Source organism: Eulemur rufifrons, chromosome 15 (assembly GCF_041146395.1).
Source record: "Eulemur rufifrons isolate Redbay chromosome 15, OSU_ERuf_1, whole genome shotgun sequence".
Taxonomy (NCBI): Eukaryota; Metazoa; Chordata; class Mammalia; order Primates; family Lemuridae; genus Eulemur; species Eulemur rufifrons.
In genome coordinates, this window is record NC_090997.1 from 63,106,941 (window position 1) to 63,131,221 (window position 24,281).

The 24,281-nt window shown below is 36.0% G+C and overlaps 1 protein-coding gene across 1 annotated transcript in view; it reads left to right on the forward strand.

Annotated features, from left to right (window-relative positions):
- The window catches only part of FIG4 (FIG4 phosphoinositide 5-phosphatase), a 94,164-nt gene that overhangs the window by 15,368 nt on the left and 54,515 nt on the right, over positions 1-24,281 (forward strand). Inside the window, exons 2-8 of the mRNA XM_069487295.1 lie at positions 1,595-1,693; positions 2,943-3,066; positions 10,830-10,986; positions 15,285-15,335; positions 18,873-19,021; positions 21,712-21,840; positions 24,152-24,252. Of these exons, the coding sequence (XP_069343396.1) occupies positions 1,595-1,693; positions 2,943-3,066; positions 10,830-10,986; positions 15,285-15,335; positions 18,873-19,021; positions 21,712-21,840; positions 24,152-24,252 (810 nt within the window). The remainder of the gene's footprint in view (positions 1-1,594; positions 1,694-2,942; positions 3,067-10,829; positions 10,987-15,284; positions 15,336-18,872; positions 19,022-21,711; positions 21,841-24,151; positions 24,253-24,281) is intronic.

Consider the following 24,281-nt stretch of genomic DNA (forward strand, 5'->3'; position numbering starts at 1 on the left):
TTTCAAGTCCTGGAGAAGGTGTCTCTCTTTTCTGCTAACAAGCATGTATAGTTTACAAGCCATCCTTCTTAAGTTAGTTTTATTAGGTTGGTTATCCCCTCTCCTCTCGGTAGTGGGTAGGGTCGCAGGGACAGGAATTAGCTAAAGCCTGGCTGAGATAATCTTTGCATTCCTCCCTCTCTCTGTTTCCCTGCCCTTCTAGCTGTGCCCCAGTACACTGAGTACACTGAGTTACTGGATGTCCCAACTTAGTAGACCAATTTTTATTATGCTTGCTTTATTTCTACCTCATTATAACTGGTTGTCATCCAGACTGTACCTCTCCTAGGAGATGAGGGGTTGAGTTTTTTGCTTAACCTTCCTCTTGACACCAAGCTAACCCATCATCTTTTAAAATATAGTTTTGTTCTTCATAATCTATAAGTACATCAATCAGACCTTTATAAACAGATATATACTTAATAATGATAGTAAAAACCTCATCTATTTCTACCAATTTAGAGTCAAAATAGTATAACCAAGTACTCATATTCTGATATACAGTAATATCTTACTTTTAAAACTCTTACCCATTTTTGAAGGCTCGATTCTAAATCTGACTCTTCTGACATTTTCAGCTATAGTAAACCACAGTAATCTTTCCTGCCCTAATTTTCTGCAGTTTTCATACTTTAGTGTGGCTACTAATCTAGAAAGTCTTATTATTTAATGGTTTTGTGTATCTATTCCTCATATGACCAGTGGTAAATGGTGATATGCCAGTTGATTGTGGCAAGATCTTCTCAATTCTTGCAATGTTGAGAAAGTCTCACTTTTTAAAGGACATTTTTGAAGAAAAATATCTTTAATTTTGCTAATGGAATCATACTTGTTTTCTTAAATGTAATTTAAAAATAGTTCATCTCATTTAATTTTTCTTAAAACCATTTTATATAAAGTTATTATTTTTCTACATTTTTGTTATTCATTTTATTCAGAGTATTCATTTAAGAAGGCTGATGTTATTGTTTTCAGGCATAATGCTCCAAGGAAAGAAAGAATATTAATTATTTCTTGTAGCTTATCTATAACAGGCCACTTGGGAAAGTACAACCATTTTAATCTTTTATAGGACTTTGGGGTGGGTTGTTATAGTTGCTATATTAAAGTCATTTTCAGACTTCTATTGAAAATTTATAAAGATTTATTTGATAAACTGTCAGTATTTTAATAGTGATAATTGTCTAAGCATTCCTAATTATACGTTGAACTTTCTAATTCTTACCAGAATTTCTTCCTGACAAAGCTTAAAAATCAGTCTCTGATCAGTTAGTTTAATATCTAATTTTATAATGTAATTAAATTCATCTGACATGGTTACTGGGCACATTTCAGACATCAGACTGATACTTATCATGAAACCACTAGGAATATTTCAATTTTAAAATTGACCTTTCGGAGTCGGCCTTTCTTTAATCTGCCAGTTAACAGAAATAGTTCTTTAAAAAGTAACCTGACTTAATTAATGTGTTTAATTTCAGAAACTGAAGTGGTTATAAGATGTGTATAGAGCAAAATACCTTAAGAAACTAGTGACATTTCTTTTTATTTACAGAGATACTTTCTAGTTGGGAGCAATCACGCAGAGACGAAATATCGTGTCTTGAAAATTGATAGAACAGAACCGAAAGATTTGGTCGTAATTGATGATAGGGTAAGTATCTTCCAAACCTGCCTACAAACAGAAACTTTCATACCTGTTATTTGAAGGATATGAGATATCTTTACCCTTTCTAGTGATACATTAATTTTTTTTTATCATGCATCTAAAAATTAGTTATTTTTCTTGGTTGGCTAGAATTTGAATCTCTAGTCTGGTTTCTAGAAATTACTGATACCAAGAAGTATGCCAGAATTATACTTTGCACCTCATTTTCATTTGATTTTGAAAACGCACTCTTTGGTAAAGATAATGAATATATTTTCTTAAAGAGTTGACATTTTAGGGATTCAATGTAACTTAATATTGCATCTACCAAAGAGATTATCTATTACTGTGCTTTAATATGAAGACTTCTATGCTACAGACTTTTTGTTATGTTAAAAATCACCTCTAGGACCTCTTCTGATGACTTGCTATACACTAAAGAAATTTTAAGCTGTTCTTATCCAGATGTTGTATTATTCAGACTCAGGAATACAAAGGCTTAAATCAGGTGGCACAAAAATATGAAGCTGTTAGTCAGAAGTTAAATCCAATATGGTGGTGTTGTAAAGTTAATTTTAACTTTGTCAAATGAGAGAACTTAACTTCTTATATTGAAGTTCCTGTCCATGGATATTTCTGAATTCATGTAGACTCCTGGTTTCTCAAGTATGTTAGTGGCTACAGTTTGGAACCCATTTTCCCTTAGCTTTTTGCAGAACTATTTTCTATATTATAATAATTTTAGGTAAATTCTTTGTTTTGATTTCCCATACTACTCCTGGGAGTCCATCCTTCCCCCCACCTCCCCACCACTTGTCTGGGAGTCTTTATTAATGTAATAGTTCTTGGCTTTATTTGGGGGTGGGAGTGGTTGATCAGGGAGCCCTTTGAAAAGCTAAGAAAAGCTGTGGGCCTCCTCATAAAAATGTATGTATACTCCAAATTTTGCTATTATTTTAAGGGATTCACATACTTCTTGAAATTTGTCTGTGGATTTCTTAAATCTCTGAATCTCTGGTTCAGAGTGTAAGGTTTGGACACAATCTTTTGGTATAGCAACATGATCCAATAACCAACCTTAATTGCTAATGATAAAGAACTTGTCGGATTTTAAATATTATGGCTTAGTTGTGTGCTATTATATACTTCTCTATGAAATAGCTAATGATTTTTGTAGGCAACTTTTAATTTTCAGGAGTAAATAATAATCTAAAGAGTAAGCACAACCTTACAGATGAAATGTGCTTATTTTTAGCATGTATATACTCAACAAGAAGTGAGGGAACTTCTTGGCCGTTTGGATCTAGGAAATAGAACAAAGATGGGACAGAAAGGATCCTCCGGGTTATTTCGAGCTGTTTCAGCTTTTGGTGTTGTAGGTAAGAAATCTGCCTCCCTCTTACTGCCTTTTTTTTTTTTTTCCCCCTGCATAGACTACTTAAAAAGAGTTTATAAGGCTATACAGCTTTATAATTACAACCCATTGTCTGTGGCTTTGGTTGTTTCAAAGTTTATTACCCATCAATCAGATACCAAAGAGCATTTATATGGCATCTGCTTATGTGCTCAGCACTGCTCAGTTTTATATAGAATATGAGCAAATATAAAAATGTTTTTGGCCTTTGAGGAGTCTGCTGTCTTGTTTGTTGAAGAATGAAAAAGTAAAAATTAGCCCAGACTATAAACATCCACCCTGCCGTTTGCCAGCTGGAATAACAGATACAGTAAAACAAATGAACAGGAATTTCTCCTAAAAGCAGGCTACAGCTGTAAAATGTCATAACCCCTTTCTTTGGATGACTACTGCTCTTTTTACTGACTGAGAAACTTTGTTCTCTAAAATCACAAATCGTCAGAAACCTTGCTGTTCGAAATTATAAGATAAACCATCCCACTCTTAGCTGGCCAACCTAAGTCACTGTGACGAAGAGAAGCAGCTTTGATTTACAGTTTATACAGTGCTTCAGATAAGGGCTTTCTGGACACAGTATTCCATAGTTTGCTAATTTTATTGTTTTCTAGGAAACAGGATCCTCGGTCTACTTCATGGTCCCGAGTTGATATTGATCTCTTTAAATACAGTCATGCTTTGGTTTGAGCCTCTTCATTAAAATTATACTTAAGAAAAAATTAGCCGGGCATGGTGGCACATGCCTGTAGTCCCAGCTACTCGGGAGGCTGAGGCAGGAGGATGGCTTGAGCCCAGGAGTTTGAGGTTGCTGTGAGCTAGGCTGACGCCACGGCACTCTAGTCCGGGCAACAGCGTGAGATGCTGTCTCCAAAAAAAACCCCAAAATTATACCTCAGCTCCACCCTTCCCCCAATCCTGTAATAACGCCTGTACTTCAGTGAGATGCTCTGTAGTTCCTGTGATGTGCATCAGTTCCTCATTGTGGCGGGTCAGTAAACATGCCTTTACTATACTATGAGTTTGTCCCTGACTGGGGACAGAGGACAAAAACCAACGCACACGAAACAACTCCAAGATTATAATTAAGAGCCAAGCTATGCAGTATAAGTTACATGGTGTTGGGGCTCATATAAGAGGTAGATTACTTGGGCTTGGAATGGCCAGGAAAGATTTCCTGTAGTAGATGAGACTTGAGCTGGACCCTGAAGGAGGAACAAAGTATGGATAAATGTAGGGAAGAAAGGAGGGACTCCAGTGAGGGTGACAGTAGAGGCCTAGACTCAAAGATATCCTGGGGTGCTGGAATGCTGGGCAAGTCTAGATCGCTTGGGGCCTGGGAAGACGAAGCTGAGGGCAGTTGTATCCCAGCACCTCTGCTGCCAGAACATTGTTTTGAGTCTTTTTTTCCCCAAACATTTACAAAATTATCTCTGTGTTTCTTAAACCTGCAGGACTGTATGTAATATTGAATAAATGGTTTCTGTGGATGTTAACAAAATTAATACGGACTTGACTATGCTATGTGGTTTCAAATTCTTAGGTTTTCTGATTAGAACTTTCTATTTTGTGACTCTATATTTGTCAAAACTTTGATTCTATTCTGTCATATTTGGATTTTGTTCTCAGTGTGCTCTCATAGAAGGACCATATTTGTGTGTTAGGTGGGTGCCAGGGAAGGTAAGGAGTGGTATGGAAAGATTGGTTTCTTCTCCTCAGGCCTGGCTCCTTTTGTACGCCTCCTTTTCAGTATTGACAAGGCTCTTGAAGTTACATGTTGAATGGACAAGTGTTTGTGGGCATGTGTATGTCTGTATATGTCATGTGAGAAACAGGGAGACACCTTCAGCCCTTACCCAGAGTTTATTAACTAATACTTGGGTGTAAAATAAATATCTGGTTACAAACTTGGTTATCAATTGATTCAAATAATGCTTCTGGTTTTACAAGCTTGGTTATCTGTAGATTAAAAATGAGGCAGGGAATATTGCTAAAAGTGATTATATTCTATAAATTCCATATTCCACTTTAAATCCTGTTTATATTTTAAATTTAAGAAAAACTTGAAGTAAAATATTATACTAGGCTCTAATCTAAATAATGGTTAGTAGTTTACATTTATTCCTTTAAATGCTGACACTTTATTACAGTTTTTTTGATGGAAATTTCCTAAGGTGTATGTAATATTGAATGCCCCATTAGTCAGGGTTTATTATTCTAAATTGAAGCTTGCTTGACGATTAAATGAAACAAAGTAAAGATCAGTTATTGAACCGTGTTTAAAAATAGCTTCCCTTATGTATTCTGGAGTTGTATTGGGTTGTTTGCTTTTACATTAAGTGGCCCCTTGGCTGCTATACTATTTTGTTTTTATGGTACTTTGATCACTTTTCATTGTTCTTGACATGTTTGCTTCTAGCAATATTCCTTGCCTCATTTTTAATCTTTAGATAACCAAGCTTGTAAAGCCAGAAACTTTATTTGAATCAATTGATAACCAAGTTTGCAACCAGATATTTATTTTACACCCAAGTTAATAAACTCTGGGTAAGGGCTGAAGGTGTCTACATGTTTCTCTTAAAGGTGACATTCTTAGCTATATCTCTTGTAGTTGGAGGCCTCTGAGGTTTGAGACTGTTCTTGAATGGATGGTAAAGTCACTGAAAAGACTAATCTATACGTAAAGTGACACAATCATGTACTAAATAAACATTTATTAATAGTATTTCTGTGGAAATGCATTTTATGTGTTTTAGTTCAGCCATGTAAATAAAGGTTAGAATCAGTGAAGAGTAAACAAGGAGTTAATAAAAATCTATGATTTTTCTAGTACTAGAAATAATGATGGCTACTAAAATTGTAAAATGCAAAATACTTATCTTTGAGAAATGTACAGTCTAGTTGTCAAAATAATATTAATACATGTGGAAATGACTAGAATGGTTGTCTTCTGTGGCTAATATTTTCTCTACTAACTTTTTCAGCATGCCTGATTTGTGGATAATATCTTTATGGGGATGTTTTGGGCTGTTATTATGGTTAATTTAATCCAATTCTTTAAGAATCTAAAGCAGTCCTCAACTACCTGTAGTAAGGGACCAGTTTTTCCCCCTAATATGCTGCAGACCAATACCATATGTGACTTAAAACACAAGTTCAGTAATACCCAGACTAGTCTATATCCTGTTTAAGGCAAGTTAATTGATCATGCACACCAATGTGGCAATCTTGAATTTTTCCTAAGTCTTGTCTTCTCATGGGCTGATACTTAAAGCTGATGGACCAGCACTGGTCCCTAGACCACATTTTGAGTATTCCTGACCTAGAGGGTTTTCTTAGCTGTAAACATGGGTTGATCCAGTCCTATACCTATCTTGCCAATTCCTAACCTGCTCTATTGTTATTTGACAGCCAGCAGGAAGTTTGAGGACCCACTGGATGGGAGCATGAGCATCTATCACAGAGTCATTTTATCTGGTCCTGGGGCCCCTGGGGCCCGTCCTCCATACTACTTTCATTTCTGTGACCATCCCAGCCCCTTTTGATACATAGCCCTTAGGTCTGTGTCCTCTTTCTACCTGTGTCGCCTGTCAGATGACATTGTTTCAGCTGCTCATATGTTGGAGAGAAATGGTAAAATAAGAAGTGTCATTGTGGTAGACTAAGTGATGGAATAAGCTGTCATTTAAAACAGCACCCTTACAGGTAGATTGAAGATCCAAGATAACAATGAGAACAACAAAGTGTGAGCCTCAGACTAGTTACAGAGCAGTATGACTTCATACTAGAGATGTCACTTTGGTTCCAGAGAGCTTTGTTGTGCAAAGGCAGTAGTTACCTTGTGGAAATTTTTCATACTTCCCTGTTGGAGTGTTGTTCTCATTGAAGGCTTTCAAGATAATAGCTGGCTGGCATGGTGACCCCCCCAAACAGGGTATTGCGTTCTTTCCTGTTAATGGGCTGGTGGGGGCCCTATCCAGCCACCAGAAAGCCACATCACTCCATCCTTTCATGCTGTCCCTTTATGTGTACTTTGCTTGGCATCCCTCTCAAGTGACACAGCCTTCTTTACTTTGGAGAGAGAGAAATCACTTTTGCGTGATGACAGTCATCTTCTGGAAAGTACTCAGCGAAATTGGCCTGGGGTCGGAAGTACATAAAATGAAGATGAAAAAAACTTGTCCTGGTTTTCAGTATGTTAGCATGGTGAATAGGCTGACTCTTGCTTGATGTCTGTGCCAGACTGAAGCCTTTAATTATGGGCTGTATCTGACAGGAATCTTTAAAAAGAGAGGTGTTTCCAATTGGTAGTAAAAAGGAAGAGGAAAATAATCTCATTTATAATATACTGAAGGCATTTGTGCTGGGAAAAAAGTCTTTTTGGTACAGTGTATTTACAATATGCTGATACAAATTATGAAGGAAAACATATTAATAAAATGTAAATAGGCTAGAGCAAAAAATATAAATTAAATTCAATTGGAATGCAGGTTGAGATAAATTATTACTGAGAATTTTTGCATAAAAATAAATATATAGCAAGAATAAAAGGAAAACTAATTTATTTTATAAATATTTATTAAATCCAATTAGATTCTCTCTTTGAGGTTTTTTTGTTTATTTTGGTTTTTTTTGCTTCTGATAACTACTTCCTTACTTGCTTTTAATGAGGTTATCATAAGCTTTTTCTGCTCACTTTCTGTGCCTATCTCCTTTAGCTTTAGTAAGGGAATTTTTGGCCAGTCTCTAGTGGGGGAAGGAGCCTAACTGAATATTTTTAAAAAAGCAGTTTGTACTCTGTGTATCTCTAAAATATAAGTATTTTTCATTATTTTAATAACATTTTTTTTCTCAGTAGCATGGCTCATAAGATCCTTCAGGCACCTTTCCATTAAGAATTTCAGCTCATTTATGGTAATATAGTCAATTAGTATTTTTCTTTTTCGTCAGCTGAGAATAACAAGACACAGATAATAGGTATTTGCCAATTCTAGAGCAAAAATTCATAGCACCAGGAACCTAGCTTAGACTTTATAGAATATGACACTCTGGGGGAAGGGGAGATATGGAGAGAGAGAGAGAGAGAGAGAGAGAGAGAGAATGTGTACACAACAAAGTTTTGGAAGATAGTTACGCTAGATCAAAGATTCTTGGTTGACAGCTTCTTTTCTTTCAATATTTTGAATATGTCATCCAGCTGCCTTCTGGCCTTCGTTGCTTCTGATGAGAAGTCAGTTTTATATGGCTGTATCTAACTTGCCCTATGAGTGAGCTGGGGGAGGGTGTATGGGACCTAGTATTCTTGGCCTGTCATGCCTGGGGGAGAGCCTGTACCCTGAGTTGTGGCTTCTGCAACACGGTGTTGGAAGGGATGAGGAATGCTGCTGGCCTGCCCCTCCTGAGCAGAAACTGTGGTCCTAGACCGGGAACTAGGGGGAGAGGAGGAGGAAGCCTGTCTTCTTGGCTGCACCTTCCCAGGGTCGATAACCTGTCATACTGAACTGGGAGAGGGCTGTGGAAGGGATGCAGGCTGTGTTTCAAATGCTACAGACTTGCTGTTCTTACCAACATTTAATAGATTTTCTTGAATAAATGTTTCTCTACTTTCTGTATGCCCTTAGGGAAATTTCCAGAAACCTTTAATGTTTCTTTTGTTTTTACAGTTGGGTTGTTTCACATTGCCATTTCAGAAGTGCCTTCTCTTCTCCACTACCAAGAAAGTTCTTTTTCATGCCCAAAGCAAAGTTTAGGGAGCCAGAAAGTTTTTGACCAAAACTGTGTGATAACTAGGGCGTTGCTGAGAATGTAGTGCTACAGAACATTAGCACATACAGACCTTTCTTTAATCACTAGTATAGAACACCTGCATTCTAATGATTTGACATTAGATGTAACTCATAAAACAAACTCTAATATTCATAAAAAGCTTAACTATTAGAAATGATATTTGTGAACGATTGCAGGAAGGATATGCAGTTTACTGGCTACGTAGTTTTGTTTGCTCAACCCTCCACTTTTCTGGGAACTGGCACCACCTCCCTCCGGCCCCATCTAAGTTGCCTACTTGTTGTGTAAACTCACTTCCAATGTAGTGTTGGCCACAGTTGATTGGTCCAGGACTCAGTACCCAACCTAAGGTGGGTCATTCCAAGTCCTTTCCAGGAATTCTGACGTTGAACTTGATTAAAAAAACAGTCAGTTTCTTCCCAGTGAAGCTTTTGGATGGAGAATCTAGATCTGTCAGCAGTTGTGTTTCCCCCTACACATGATCCAGAGAAGTGGAGGCGCCTGGTCTATACAGAGAGATAAGAATGGAGCAGACGTTCAGAGACACATCTTGACTAGGTTTTTCCTGAGTCCCAGTCACACTGTTGTCCACGTGTGTCATGGATCACCTTAGTATCTTTAATATAAATTCCTTTTTTAGTTTAAGCTGGCCTCAAATTAGGTTTCACCACTAGTTACCAAGAGTCCATGAAACTTGTTCTTTTGAGCAACATTTCCCAAAATATGTTCCTCAGAACATTTACCATTGGTAAATTTCTTTTAAAAAGATGGGGAAATGAGGTTCCATGATCCAGCGAATCTGGAAAGGCATTTAGTCTTTATCTCCAGAGTTCACAGTGCATGTTAGCACACACCACAGTACTGTAAGGTTATGAGAAGTTTTAAGTTTCTTTAGCTCAATATTTCCCTAGTTTATTTGCTTACAGCCACTCCTCTCCCTCTGGAGTGCATGAATTAGTAGTTCATGGACAATAAATTTGGGGAAATGCTGCCATAGAAATTTAAATTTTATCTTCGAATGAAATTAGACCACCATTTGGCTGTGTGCCTTATCTGCATTATTTTAGTTTGTAGAAAATGACATTTATAGAATTGGGGGTTTTTTTGGCATATAAAACAGCCCTAAGAAATGTGTCCTTGATGCTGCTGGAGAATTCTTCTGAGATTGTTGTTCCCTGTATCACACATATCTTTTTATCAAGAATCTCTCTAGAATTATTTCCCAGTTCTGAGAACTACAATAGCTTCTCCAAGTAACTGGTTTGGTTTTATTTTTCAGCTACCGTGTATGGTATGAGTAGATAGATGTTCCTCTTTGCATTATTTGTTAAATAACACAGAGGCAAATGTGGGGAATAGTACCTAGGACCTTAAGTTGTATTTTTATGTATGACTTTTATTCTTGGCTTCATCTTACTAGGTTCTTGAACAGTCTCATTTACTGTAATTTCCTCCCTCGTTTTTATCAATCTCATGTGTGTGTCTGTGTATCTATATACACATATATATGTATATGTATAAATATACTTAATTGTAAAAATACATAAAATTTACCATCTTAATCATTTTAAGTGTACAGTACAGTGTTAACTATATGCACCTTGTTGGGCAACAGATCTCAAGAACTCTTTCATTTATGCAAAACTGAAGGTCTTTGCCCATTGAACAAGTCCCCTTAATCTTGTATATATTTTTAAGGGATCTCAGTCCTATTTGGAATGAAACTAAAAAGAATGAATGAATTAAATAAAATTTTTTAAATTAAATATTTTTAAGTGAGATAAATGTCAGTATAGATATTTCTAGAGAATAATTCTAAGATAACTGAAAATTTGTTTGACTATAAATCATAGAAATAATAAAGTAGGAAATTTGCCCTTTTAATTGTGGCTCTAAAAGCATTACCTAGTTTACAAAACATATTTGTCTTTCTTTTTTGTTGCATAGGTTTTGTCAGGTTTTTAGAAGGCTATTATATTGTGTTAATAACTAAAAGGAGGAAGATGGCAGATATTGGAGGTCATGCAATATATAAGATTGAAGATACAAATATGATCTATATACCCAATGATTCTGTACGGGTTACTCATCCTGATGAAGCTAGGTATGTACTGATGGTAACTGCTTTTTTTTTTTTTAATGTGGTAGATCAATTAGAAAACAAACTATAGTCAAAGGATTATAAATGTTATATAAAAACATCAAATGGTGGCTCAGAATTCTATGACTTTTATTCAAGGACTACTAAAAACCTCCATTAAAACAATAACAGTTGATTCAGGCGAGGATCAACAATTGCTACTAAAACCGTTAGGCAAGAGGTTGTTATTGAAGAACAGATAATCACACAATCTCAACATATTAAACTCCATGGATCTCTTTGTTACTTACAAACAGAAAAACTATTTTTATGATGAAAAAAATGGCAAAATAATAACCAAACAATCAAACTTAGCATCGCCAAAAATGAGACAAAACTGGCATTATTTGCCTCTTAATATATGAAGCAATGGAAAGGACAGAGATTACCCTGTAGTTTTCTTGCTAAAAATTTAACTTGACTCTAAGCATGAGAAAATAACATATAAACCCATACTGTGGAACTTTCTGCAAGAGTAGTAGCCTGGACTCTTCAAAAATGGGAAAAGCTATTAACAAATTTTTAAATTCAAAATTATAAAGGTTGAGTTGATTTAATATCATAAAGATTGAAATGGAACAAAGAAGTATTTATAAGGTTTTAGGATGGGTATCAGTTTGGATTTTAATTTTACTCTATACTTTTATAGTGTTGTTCTGATACATGAACCAAAAGTTAAATTTGGTGTTGTGCTCTTTTGTGTGAGACCTTAGATAATGGTTTTCCAGACACTTGTGATATTGCTTTTGATGATGATTTGGAAGTGGGTTCTAAAAAAATAATTTGTTTCAGATGAGGATAAGTACAGTTTACCAGATACAGTTTTTGCTCTAACTGAAAAAATCGTATCTTATACAGCTTATGGGCAGGCATAGTGTGGTGTTGATTGAAAGTGGATGAGATTGACCAGTGCACATGAATTCAAGGGATTGGAAAAAGTTGAAGAGATTTATATTATTTAAAAGCCACATCTTTATGATTCCTTAGCCAAGAATAATAATATAAATTATGTTGTTATATATAGTGATTTGAATATCTTTAAAGAGTAAAATTATTTTATTAATATGTGTAGTAAATGGACATTATCTAGAATAATAGATAATAGATAATAACTAATGTCCATTTAATTGTTTATTATAGGTAGACTGAAGTAATATTACTAGATAGAAAAAACTTTTAACATACTTATAAAATTGTGTTATTCAATAATGTATTTAAGTAAAAATATTTGGTAAAATAATGGGAAATAAAACAGTACCATTAAACATTTCATATATAATGACAAGTAGAGATTGTTCCTCCAGTGCATGATTGTATCAATTTTAGAAAATTTACTAGAGCAATTCACCACATTAAAATATTGTTGGGGAAAATTATGATCTTCTTAATATTTGCAGAAAATATATTTGACAAAATTCAATACCCATTTGTGTTCAAAAGTCTTAGCAAACTAGGAATATAAGCAAATTTTCTTAATGTGATAAATGATACCTATTATAAGCCCATATCCAAAATTATTCTTAGAAGTGAAATTTTAAAAGCATTACCTTTAAGTAAGGTAAGGAACAATAGAGAGGTATCTGCCATCACTACTAATATTCAATGTCATGTTGAAGGCCCTGGCCAGTGCAATAAGACTAGAAAAATAAGGCATAAAGCTTGAAAAGAGGCAAATATTTCATGCAGACAGCATGATTTTCTACTTGGAAAGTCCAAAAATATCTACAGACTCTCAGAACTTATGAAAAAGTTCAGCAAGGTGACTAAAGAGAAAATTGGCATGTAGGAACCAGTAATCTTTAGAAACTAGAAAATTTATAAAGTACCTGGGAATAAATATAACAAAAGCTACACAAAATTTATGGAGAAAATTATTGTTAAAAGATTTTTAAAAATCTCTAAATCGGAGAGATGTCCCTTGTTTATGGATGAGAAGACTTGATGTCGTAAAGATGCTGGTTTTCTCCGAAATTAATTCATAGATTTAGTGTAACTCTGATCCAAATTCCAAGAGGAATTTTTGAAAATAGAACTTGACAAAGTGATTTTAAAATTGATATGGAAAAGCAAAAGTCTAAGCATGGTCCAGATAATTCATAAGAGAAAAACAAGAAGGAATAAGTCCCACCAGACAGTAAGACTTAAGAGTAATTAAGATAATCAGATAGTAAGCTAGGGTAAGACTGCTTAGTATTGGTGGAGGAATTGACGTTGATGAATGAACAGAGGTGAAAAAGCCCAGAAAAAGATCTGTTTTATGTGGGAAACTGGAATATGATAGAGTGAGGATTATAAGTCATTGTGGAAAAGATGGTCTCAATAGTGCTGGTTTTCCATTTGGACAAAAGTAAAATTAGATTCCAATCTCTGACCATAGTCAAGAAGCAATTTCAGAAGTACAAAGACAATTTTAAGAAAATAAAGGTAAATATTTTTATAATTCTGGTGTGGAGAAAGATTTTATAAATAAAATACAAAAAGAACAAACCATAAGGGAAACATGATATATTTGATGCTATCAATATTAAAAGTATATGTACAATGTAGACAAATTTTAGAAGACAAGCAGCAGTCTGAAAGTAGATATTTGCAACATATAACAAGGATTAGTATTTGGAAGAATTTCTACGAATCAGTGAGGAGAAGATAAGCAATTTAAGTGAAATATGGTTAAAAGTTAGAAACAGGCAACTCACAGAAGAGATTCTGAACCTTACTAGTAATTTGGGTAATGCAGATTAAAAAGTAGCATTTTATTCTCATTAGTTAGTTTGGGAATAATCAAAATATCTGCTGTCATCAGATGTTAGCAGAGATGTGGAAAATGAGTTGTATACTATGAGTCATACATTATGAGTTTGAGTAATATTATTTTAGCCACTTAGAAGGATAATTGGACATATTTTAGCAAAATTGAAAGTACACATTATTTACAGCCAGTAGGTTCTTGTTTCTATGCACGTGCTCTAAAGAAACTTATACATGCATACAGGAAAATATGCAAGGGATGTTCTTGGCAGCATTGTCTCATATAATGGAAAACTAGAAAGAATCTAATAGTCTATCAGCAGAGGAATAGATAAATGAAGACTGTCACGTATAGTCGCCCCTCCTTATCCATGGGTTCTGCATCCATGGATTCAACCAACCATAGATCGAAAATATTTGAAAAAAAAAAGTGTCTGTACTAAACGTATACACACATGTTTATTGTCATTATTTCCTAAATAATGCAATATAACAACTATTAACATAGCATAGCTTATTAGGTACTATAAGTAATCTAGAGAGGATTTGAATATACTTTATGTTGTCTTTAAGGAGTCTCTGAAGTATTTATCCTGTATAGGGAGGATATGTGTAGGTTCTATGCAAATACTGTGCCATTTTATATAAGGGACTTGAGCATCTGCAGATTTTGGTATCTGGGGGAGTTCTGGAACCCCTTCTCCATGGAGACCTAGGGATGGCTGTATATGACGAGGTACCAAATATCAATTAAATGAACAAATTAAACCCATAACTTTCAACACAACTAGATTTCAAAAAATGAGTGGAAAAAAGTGGGTTCTAGGACATCACACAAAGTTTGAAATGTTTGCATAAATATTTTAAATATACAATGTAATGCTACATATTATTTAAAGATGTCTCTAATGTAATAAAAGTAAAGAGACACATGGACTGGAAGAAATCAATAACAGGAAAATGGTTAACCTCCGAGGGAAATCTAAAGGAGATTTTAACTTTTTACATCATGTTTTAGCTATTTACCTTAAAAAAGTCAAAATGAATATGAAAAATGTGATCATTTATTAGTCCTGAGTGGTAGATACGTGAGTATTTTATTCCATACCTTTTTTTCAGTTTAAAAACTTTTCAACTTAAAATTATAATGACCTACATTTTGCTTATTTTTGTTGCTCTCCTCTCTCCATCCTCAAAGAATTTGCAAAACACATTGTAAAAGCAGAAACAGGATTTACTTATGTCGTGTTCAAAATCTAAGTGCCCCACACATGGAGGGGCATGACTTTGCCTCTCACTGGCACAATCAGTGATGAGAAGCAAACTATAAAGTTAGGGGTCTTGGAAGATGTGATCAACAGACTTAGGATTGCTTCAGATGAAATCCCTATTCCAGGTGTGGTTTCAATTCCTCAATGAGTGCATTTACAAATATAAATGTATATATGAGTACATGTTAAACTATGAAAAATAATAGAATTGTATGAATATAATATACTTTGACTTTTTTTTAGGTATCTGCGAATATTTCAAAATGTGGACCTATCTAGCAATTTTTACTTTAGGTAAGTTTGAGCTTAGTTTGCTCCTATTAATCATTTAAATTTTTATATCATTTTCCAAGGGTAAAGACAGAATCAGAACACACAGTAGTACTTACTCTATTTTTTGAAATAGCCAGGTTTTTTAATCTAAAAGCATTAAAATCTAAGTATTTCCTCCCTTTAAAAATCTTACATTTGAAAATCCAAATGGATAAACTAAAAGGTATTTATTCTCACTGTAAAAATCATTTTTGTTTTAGCTAGGATTTAATGTATTTTAAAGAAATATTCTCATTTTTAAATTTTGAATTACAAAACTGAAATTTACTTTCAGCTTCTAATACAGAGTTGTAATAATTTCACAGTTCAATTTTGAGTGAATAATCTGGCAAAGTTAGGTAAAAATAAATTTAAAATAGGAAGAACTGTTGAAATACTGAGGGTGGCATTATAAATTAATAGCTTTCCTGGAAAGGATATAGCATTAAGCATATATCAAAATATATCCTAAGAAAATAAACCAGGAAGGAAAATATGAATCCTTGTTAGTAAAGAGATATTTATAGCTTCTCTATTTGTGATAGTCCAAAAAAGCAAACCAGCCAATCCAGGGACAACCCAAAAATTGATACTTGCAGAACAGGCAAGTGAATTATGGTAGAGCATCATGATAAAGTGTTAGGCCACCATTGATGTGACCAATATGTGGACCTGATAGATACAGTTGTTGTGATAGATGGAAAATCCTGTCAGTTATTATATCCAAACTGAAACATGGAACATAAAATAGCATGCACCAATAAGGACCTGAGTCATAAGGACTAAAAGAGGACCTAGGACATTTGTAGCTATTGGTGTTAAATAATGATAGAATACTTTGCAGTTTTTTTGGGGGGGAGGGATTATATTATTTTTTATTTATTTATTTATTTTTTATTTCAGCTTATTATGGGGGTATGAAAGTTCAGGTTATATATATTGCCCATGTCCCACCCATCCCGCCGAGTCAGAACTTCAAACGTGTCCATTCCCCAGACAGTGCGCATTGCACTCACTCATCATGTAGTTATACCCCCATCCTCTCCCCCCACCTCCTATCCCCCCGACCCTGAGTCAGAAAATTCAAGTGTGACCATTCCCCAGACAGTGCGCAATGCTCTCATCATGTAGGTATATACCCATCCCCTCCCCCCACCCCCCACCTCAGTCCGATACCCAATTGGTGTTATTCCCAAATGTGCACTTAGGTGATGATCAGGGAAACCAATTTGCTGGTGAGTACTTGTTAATGTAGTTAACCATTTCTTTATGAAATAAAGAAAAACATGTCTACTATGTAGAGTGGATTATGTCTTCACTGGTAAAACTAAAGAAAGTTGTTAATAATTATTTAACATTAGTAGAGTGAGGGGCTTCTAAAGAAATAGGTTTCACTTCCACAGATGTTTACTGAATGTATATTTCCATTGTATTTGCCGCCATCATCTACTTTCCAGTCTTTATTGCTTAATTTAATGTTTATAGTGTCTGAAGCTTGGTGGTATTGTTAGAAATGGTCTTCCCCCTGCTTCATGTTTCTCAGTTTTATCTGCATCCCCACAGAATTCTGATCAAGTCATTCCTTAAGTGAAATTATGTAGGTTATGTGTCTCATAAATAGACTTTTTAAAAGGTTATAATACATTCTTAAGAATCACTAGAATAAAGCAATTATTTTAAATAAAAAGAATTGATTGTTAAAAATCAAAAACCAGTAGGGCGCAGTGGCTCGTGCCTATAATTCCAGCATTTTGGGAGGCTGAGGCGGGAGAATCGCTTGAGGCTTGGAGTTTAAGACCAGCCTGGGCAACATAGTGTGAGACCCCATCTCTAAAAAAGGAAAAATTAGCTGGGCATAGTGGCACGTGCCTGTGGTCCTAGCTACTTGGGAGGCACAGGCAGGAGGATCACTTAAGCCCAGGAGTTTGAGCCTACAGTGATCTATTATCACACCACTGTACTCCAGCTTTTGTGACAGAACCCCATCTCAAAAAGGAAAAAAAAAAAAAATCAAAAACCAACTTCTTTTTTTTTTTTTTTTTATTTCAGCATATTATGGGGGTACAAAAGTTTAGGTTACATGTATTGCTCTTGCCCCCCCACCCCAAGTCAGAGCCTCAAGCTCATCTGTCCCCTAGACGGTACACATCACACTCATTATGTATGTATATACCCATCCCCTCCTCGCCCTCACATCTGCCTGACACACTATTAATGTCATTCCTAAATGTGCTCTTAGGTGATGATCAGTGAAACCAATTTGCTGGTGAGTACATGTGGTGCTTATTTTTCCATTCTTGGGATACTTCACTTAGTAGAATGGGTTCCAGCTCTATCCAGGAAAATACAAGAGATGCTATATCCCCATTATTTCTTATAGCTGAGTGGTACTCCATGATATACATATACCACATTTTATTAATCCACTCATGTATTGATGGGCATTTGGGTTGTTTCCACATCTTTGCAATTGTGAATTGTGCTGCTATAAACATTCGGATGCAGGTGTCTTTTTTATATAATGTCTTTTGTTCTTTTGGGTAGATGCCCAATAATGGGATTGCTGGATCAAATGATAGGTCTACTTGTATCTGTTTAAGGTATCTCCATATTGCTTTATCCCTTTGAGATTAGGTGCTCTTAAAATGAATGGATCCATCAAGCAAATGTGGTAAAATTGACTTTCACAGATGAAATATAAATCAATTTTAAAGTATATCAATAAAGCAGAAATAATAATTAAAATAATGTGTGTGATTCCCCAGACAGAATTGTAACAGCCTTAAAATATTACTGAACTACTTTAGAAACAAATTTGTATGAACCTAAAGTATTCAAGATACTTTCTGAAATTCTGTGCTAGAAAATATATAGCTAGAAATGTTTATAAAACAGTATTAATTATGTGAAATCAGAATTCTAATGAGTTTCTTTTGGGCTAAAGGCCAAATTTAATTTGCACAGAGGCTGTTATAATTTTTCAAATGGCTCTTACTCTCCTAAAACAAGTTTCACTGTAATGGCCTATGATATTTGCTTATTCCTGTTTTATTATGAAGTCAGTTATGATACCACCATTAATAATTAATAACATTATTTTTGCTCATGGGTAAATGAGGGTGCAGAACTGTGCACTGTTGCAGCGGGCACAGTAGTATCTATAGAACCCCATTCAGGTACATTTGAAAATGTGACTCCTTTGCACAAGACCATGACCTTAGATTGATTTCAGTATGAAGCAAAAAATGTGCATTGTACAAATCCAAGAATGTAGGTTACTCACACTGTATGGTATATTTCTAGTCATGCAGATGCCTAAGTCATGTAATGGTTTTTTTTATTTCCAACTATGTTCATATTTTGCTATGTTTTGCAGTGTTTATTTGAACAGCATTGCTTCCAACTAAAGTAACAGGTGCTAAGTAATTTAGTTCACAGATTTTAATTCCATATGGGAGCCAAGACCGTGAAATATGCTTTGCTTTTATAATTCTTATTAAGTTTCAGTTCTGGTCTCAGTTACAGCTATGATTTGTCCCACTCACTTCAATATAATCTCACTGTCTTGCGAATGCCCCTGGAGATGTTGAAGTCAGAAACGGCCCAGACTCGCCAGGAGAGCTTTGACATCTTTGAAGATGAAGGATTAATTACACAAGGTGGAAGCGGTAGGTGGTTTTGGCTTATCTAATATATGGTAATGTGGCATCCATGAAATGGCACCTCATTAAATTCACTCATATTTCTCCATCCCTCATTGCTCTTTGTCCTCACATGGGGTTGTTTTGAATACGTGAACTTGACCAATTCATTTTTATAGAGATTATTAATCACCATGTGATTTCATTTGTAGGCCAGCCAGAAAATTGTATGCTGATATTTTCTAGCAATTATTCATGCACTTTTTATTGAATGCATTCAGGCCTAGACTTTTGGTGAAGTTTAAATGGAGAATTGTTTTTGTCAGTTTTGGGTAATACACGCTACCTTATTTTCCTTCATAGAGACCAGTTCGGTATGGGCTGAATTTTAGAAAAAAGTTACCATGGGTTGCCTATTACGTGCTATTCATTTGCATATAATGTCTTTGTAAAAACTCTGGTCAGTAGGTAAAATGCCGGTTTTATAGAAATAAAGACTAAGCAGAAAACTGAGACCTAGAAATTGAGATCACATAGCCAATGTCCAGATGAATCAGTGCTACAGGTCAGAGGCTCCGATTACTTTGGTCCCAACTTGACCCATCAGTACTTCATAGCCCCTGCTTCTGCCAGGACTGCCAGGATCGCTGCAGGACCACTGAGTGACTTGTCCAGGTGCCCCTGAGATCATGGACTAAACCAGTCACACGGTACCTTTCTCCCCCCTTTATCAGTACTTTGTTCTCCAGATTCTTGGGGTGGTCTAGAACTCTAAAGCAAGAGGCATTGCTAATGTGAATGTTAGGAAGGAATCATTTCAAAAGTTAAGGCACTTTTTCCAAATTGAACTGCCTGTGGAAAGTAAGTCAACAGTGTCTTTGGGCCCCTTGCTCCATACAGCTTAAATGGTAGTGATGAAGATGTAGGTGCAGAGGTAGAATCTAAAGTGGTCCCAGAAGGTTTGCCCTTGCAGGATACTCAAAAGGAGGCTGTGTTGTATTAGAGTGTTGTCAAAGGTGCTGGTCAACCATAAGAAGGCTTAGGCTGTTACTTATACTGAACATCATGCCCTTGACTCTTGTTAGTTTACTTGATTATCACTTGAGGGAAGGGCAAACCCAGTGCACCCTCCCTACCCCCAGATTCGTCTAGATCACATAAATTTGCCCTGGTTCAAACACCCTAATAATAACCCACCCCATTAGAGACAGGTGGAGGACAGGACAACTAGTGTGTCTGAATATTTGCTTGCATCCCTTCTGAATATCACAATTAGTAATATTAAAACTGAAAGTATCACTAAATTTGTACTACATGCTATCCAAAATCTGAATTGGAGTGTCTGTTCTGGACTCTGAATTAAGTCTACAGTGCTACTTAATTTCTTGCTCTCTCTGGAGGAATTCTACTTGATAGATAGGAATGACAGGGTGTATTAGTTTTCTGTTGTTGCTGTAGCAGATTACCACCAACTTGATGGCTAAAACAACACAGATTTAGTGTTTTATAGAAGGCAGAAGTCCAAAGTGGGTCTCAGTGGGCTACAATTAGCGTACTGGCAAGACTGCATTCCTTTTGGTGCCCTAGGGGAGAATCAGTTTTCTTGCCCTTTCTGTCTTCTGAGGGCTGCCCTCATTTCCTGGCTCATGGCTTCCTTCCGTCTTCAAAGCCAGGAATGGCCAGTGGAGGTGTCCCCCACCCCCAACCCCGCCACATTACGTCATTTTGACATTCACATTCCTGTTTTCCTCTTTCACTTATAAGGACCCTGTGATTACACTGGGCCCACTTGGGTAATCCAGAATAATCTCATCTCAGGTTAAGTAACTTGCCTAATGTCACAGAGCTGGTAAGTGACAAAGACAGGACTCTTCCATGTCTGTAATATTCATTCTCTTGTGTAATGCATTGAAAGGGCAGAGAAAGTTTAGTTTTTATGAATCAAACTGAAGTGTATTTGTTATAGCATATAAATATTAATAAATACTCTGAACAGATTATGTTTTGAGGAAAAAAGGATGGTATTGACTGTAATCCAGAACTGTTACAATCTTTTAAGCTGTTATCTTATACATATACTTGTTTCTTATTTTTCACTTTGTGTAAATATTGCAAAACTCACTGCTGTTTAATAGATTTATCTGGATATGCTAAAATCATATTTGATGAAATTAATTTCTTCATATAGAAAAGGCCTGATAAAATAACTACCATTTATGGGAGCATTAGTAATGCACCAAGCTTGTTCTAAGGACTTTATGTGCATTATTAACTAATTTCATCCTTACAGCAACCACGTGGCTTATAGGTGAGGAAACAGAGGCACAGAGATGAGTAACACTCTTGATTGTGCCTGTCACCTGCCGATAAGAGGCAGAGCAAAGGTTTGGACCCAGGAACTCTGACTCCACAGCCTTGTGCTCAGCCGCTACTCTGCCATCTCTTGGCTTTATTCATATATTTGTACACATGTCCTTAATTTCCTGTTGTTTTCTTTTCTCTCGAGACTCTCACAAATCAGAATATGCATTTCTTCTTTGACTTTGTACAGATCAGCACGATGTTGTGGATACTGGTAGGAATGATATCCCCTGAAAGTGGCAGTGCTGTTACTCAGGCATCTTATTTTGAAGTTAAAAACAGAAGTTTAAGAACTTAAAAATGTATTGAGTGTCAACCAATTTCCTTATCTTTCTGATCCAACTTTTATTTTTCAGGTGTGTTTGGAATCTGTAGTGAGCCTTACATGAAGTATGTGTGGAATGGTGAACTTCTGGACATCATTAAAAACACTGTGCATCGTGACTGGCTGTTGTATATTATTCATGGGTTCTGTGGGCAGTCAAGTATCCTTTTTAAACAAACTTAAGGTACATGTTATGAAACTTATGCTTTACCACTTTATAGAAAGCTACATATGAATTATGATATTATAATTATCAGTCTGTGCACCCCAACAGGAAAACTTACCCATGATGCCATATAGTATTAATAGAAATACAAAGAAGAAGGCAGACTACGTGAACTGGCCTGTATGCATCCAGAAAGATTAATAAATAACAAGGAGGGAAATGCAGTGTGCATAGTAAGTGATACAGATTGTAAGTATCATGCTTATCCTGGAGAAGGAACAGAATCACTGAGGAGGTGAGGAGAATGGGGGAGGCCCATGGTAACAGTAGGACCTGGCCTGGGCCTTAAACAAAAATCAGGCCTTAGCAGTGATAAGAGAGATCAGAGGTTGTGGAAACACAAGAAGCGTAGAGGTGGAAAAATACATGGGAGTGGTCTCGTGGCCTGTGTATAAAAGTCCCAGGAGGTAGGAGGTCATGGGAAGGAGATTGGTAGGTGGGAGTCAGATTGCCAGTCCTCAGATTGCCTTGGTGATCAGGCTTAGAACTTTGGGTTTGGTGCTAGAACTTTTGGAAGTTTTTGTTTGGGAGGGTGATGCATGCAAAGTAGTATTTAGGAAGCTTGAGTTGACAGCCGTTTTCAAGTTGGATTAAGTAAAATGGGACTAGAACAAGGGACGTGACTTAGGAAAAGCCTGCAATAGCTCAGGGAAGGGGGCATGATAGATTAAACAGAAGCAGGTTGAGCCTTGGGTTAAGCTGATGAATTCAATTTTATAAAAACTTTTTTTCCTTCTACAGCTTCATCTTTCATTTAATTTCTAGCTATGTTGAGACCTCTCAAGAAAGTGTAATTTTGTTATGAGGTTTAAGAAGACAGCGTATACCATGTAGAAGTGATGTTTAGGTTTTTCCTATCACTTTTTGAGATCATATGGGGCATTTGTGCACCCAGTATGTTTTCTAATTGACATTCTTCGTTGTGCCTTAAGCTTTTAAAGACCTTTAGTGAGAACTTTAAAGGAGTGGTTGCTTTGAGACCATTAAATGGGTGAATATGACTAACCGTTATCATGTTTTCTTGCGCCAGGAGCCTTTAGGAAGAATGGAATCAAGGCGCAGCAGGAGAGATTAGCCTTGAAGAGTGGCAGGGCTGCCTTATTGGTGGCAAGTGAGGGAGGCAGAGGCTAGATGAAGGCACAGAGGGATTCTGAAACGGAGATGAGTGAGATTTATGTGCTACTTGAAAATCAGTCTCGTTACTTTATAATCATTTTCATCCAGTGAGTGGTATTAATATTATCTGTGTGATCATTCACTGCATAACGAGATTTGATCCTGAATTACTTTTGTCTGTTTCCAAAAGTAAAATGGACTTGGGAAGAACACAGGTTTTTCGCCACCAAAGATACCAAAAAGAATATGCTACAGTTTCTAAAGCAGTTTTAAAAGGTAGTTCTAAACTGTTTTGTATTTCCAAGAGCTAACTTGGGCCTGGCATACATTAAGCATAATAAATGTTTGTTTTTAAAAATAGTGAACAGCATCATAGATTATAATTTTAAAGCTCATTAGTTTAAATGATGAATTGAATCTCCTGGTTATCAAGCATTTAATGAATTCTGGAAGTCTATATGATGATAAAAGCAGCTGCTATTTATTGAACATTTACTACCAGCTAGGCACTGGGAGTTTTACACACATTACCTCACTTAGTCCTCCAACCACCTAGTAAAAGTAGTTACTTTATTATTACTCTGTTTTCCAAAAGGTGAGACTGTGGCTCAGCAAGTTAAATAAGGAGACATTACTGATAAGCTGTGTGTTGATTAAGCAGGTCAAAGTAATTCCTTCAGTGTTTAGGTTTTGCAGTTAGGTGACAAATCTCAACTGCTTTTACAGTATGATACTTCATCCCCTCAGCATTGTGTTGTATATTACTCCGTAATTTAAACAACCTGTTAAATGACACATGCTCTCTTTGAGAGGTATATGGTCTCTAAAGACTAAGGAAGATTAGTTGTACTTGTTTACCTCCTTTACTTGGCTGTAGGTCTTCCCTTGGCCGCTAACCCTACACCTGGTTACCATTTCCTCTGAAATTCGTAGAAACCACTCCTTAGGCAGTTTGGTTTTGCTTTGCCTTCATCCCTGCACAATTCTGAAGAACCATGAGACGCAGTGCTATTCTATTCTTGGGCATCGGACAAGATGTATTTAATTTTGTATTTGATTCTGTTGTAACGATTCTGTTGGTCTTGTGTGAGAGTCATGAATGCTGAACAGCCTTAACTTGGTTTCTAAGAGCTGCTGATCTATGGGCGACCAGTGTATGTGACTCTAATAGCTAGAAGATCCAGTAAGTTCGCCGGGACCCGTTTTCTCAAGAGAGGTGCGAACTGTGAGGTAAGGTGACAAACAGTATCATTAATGAC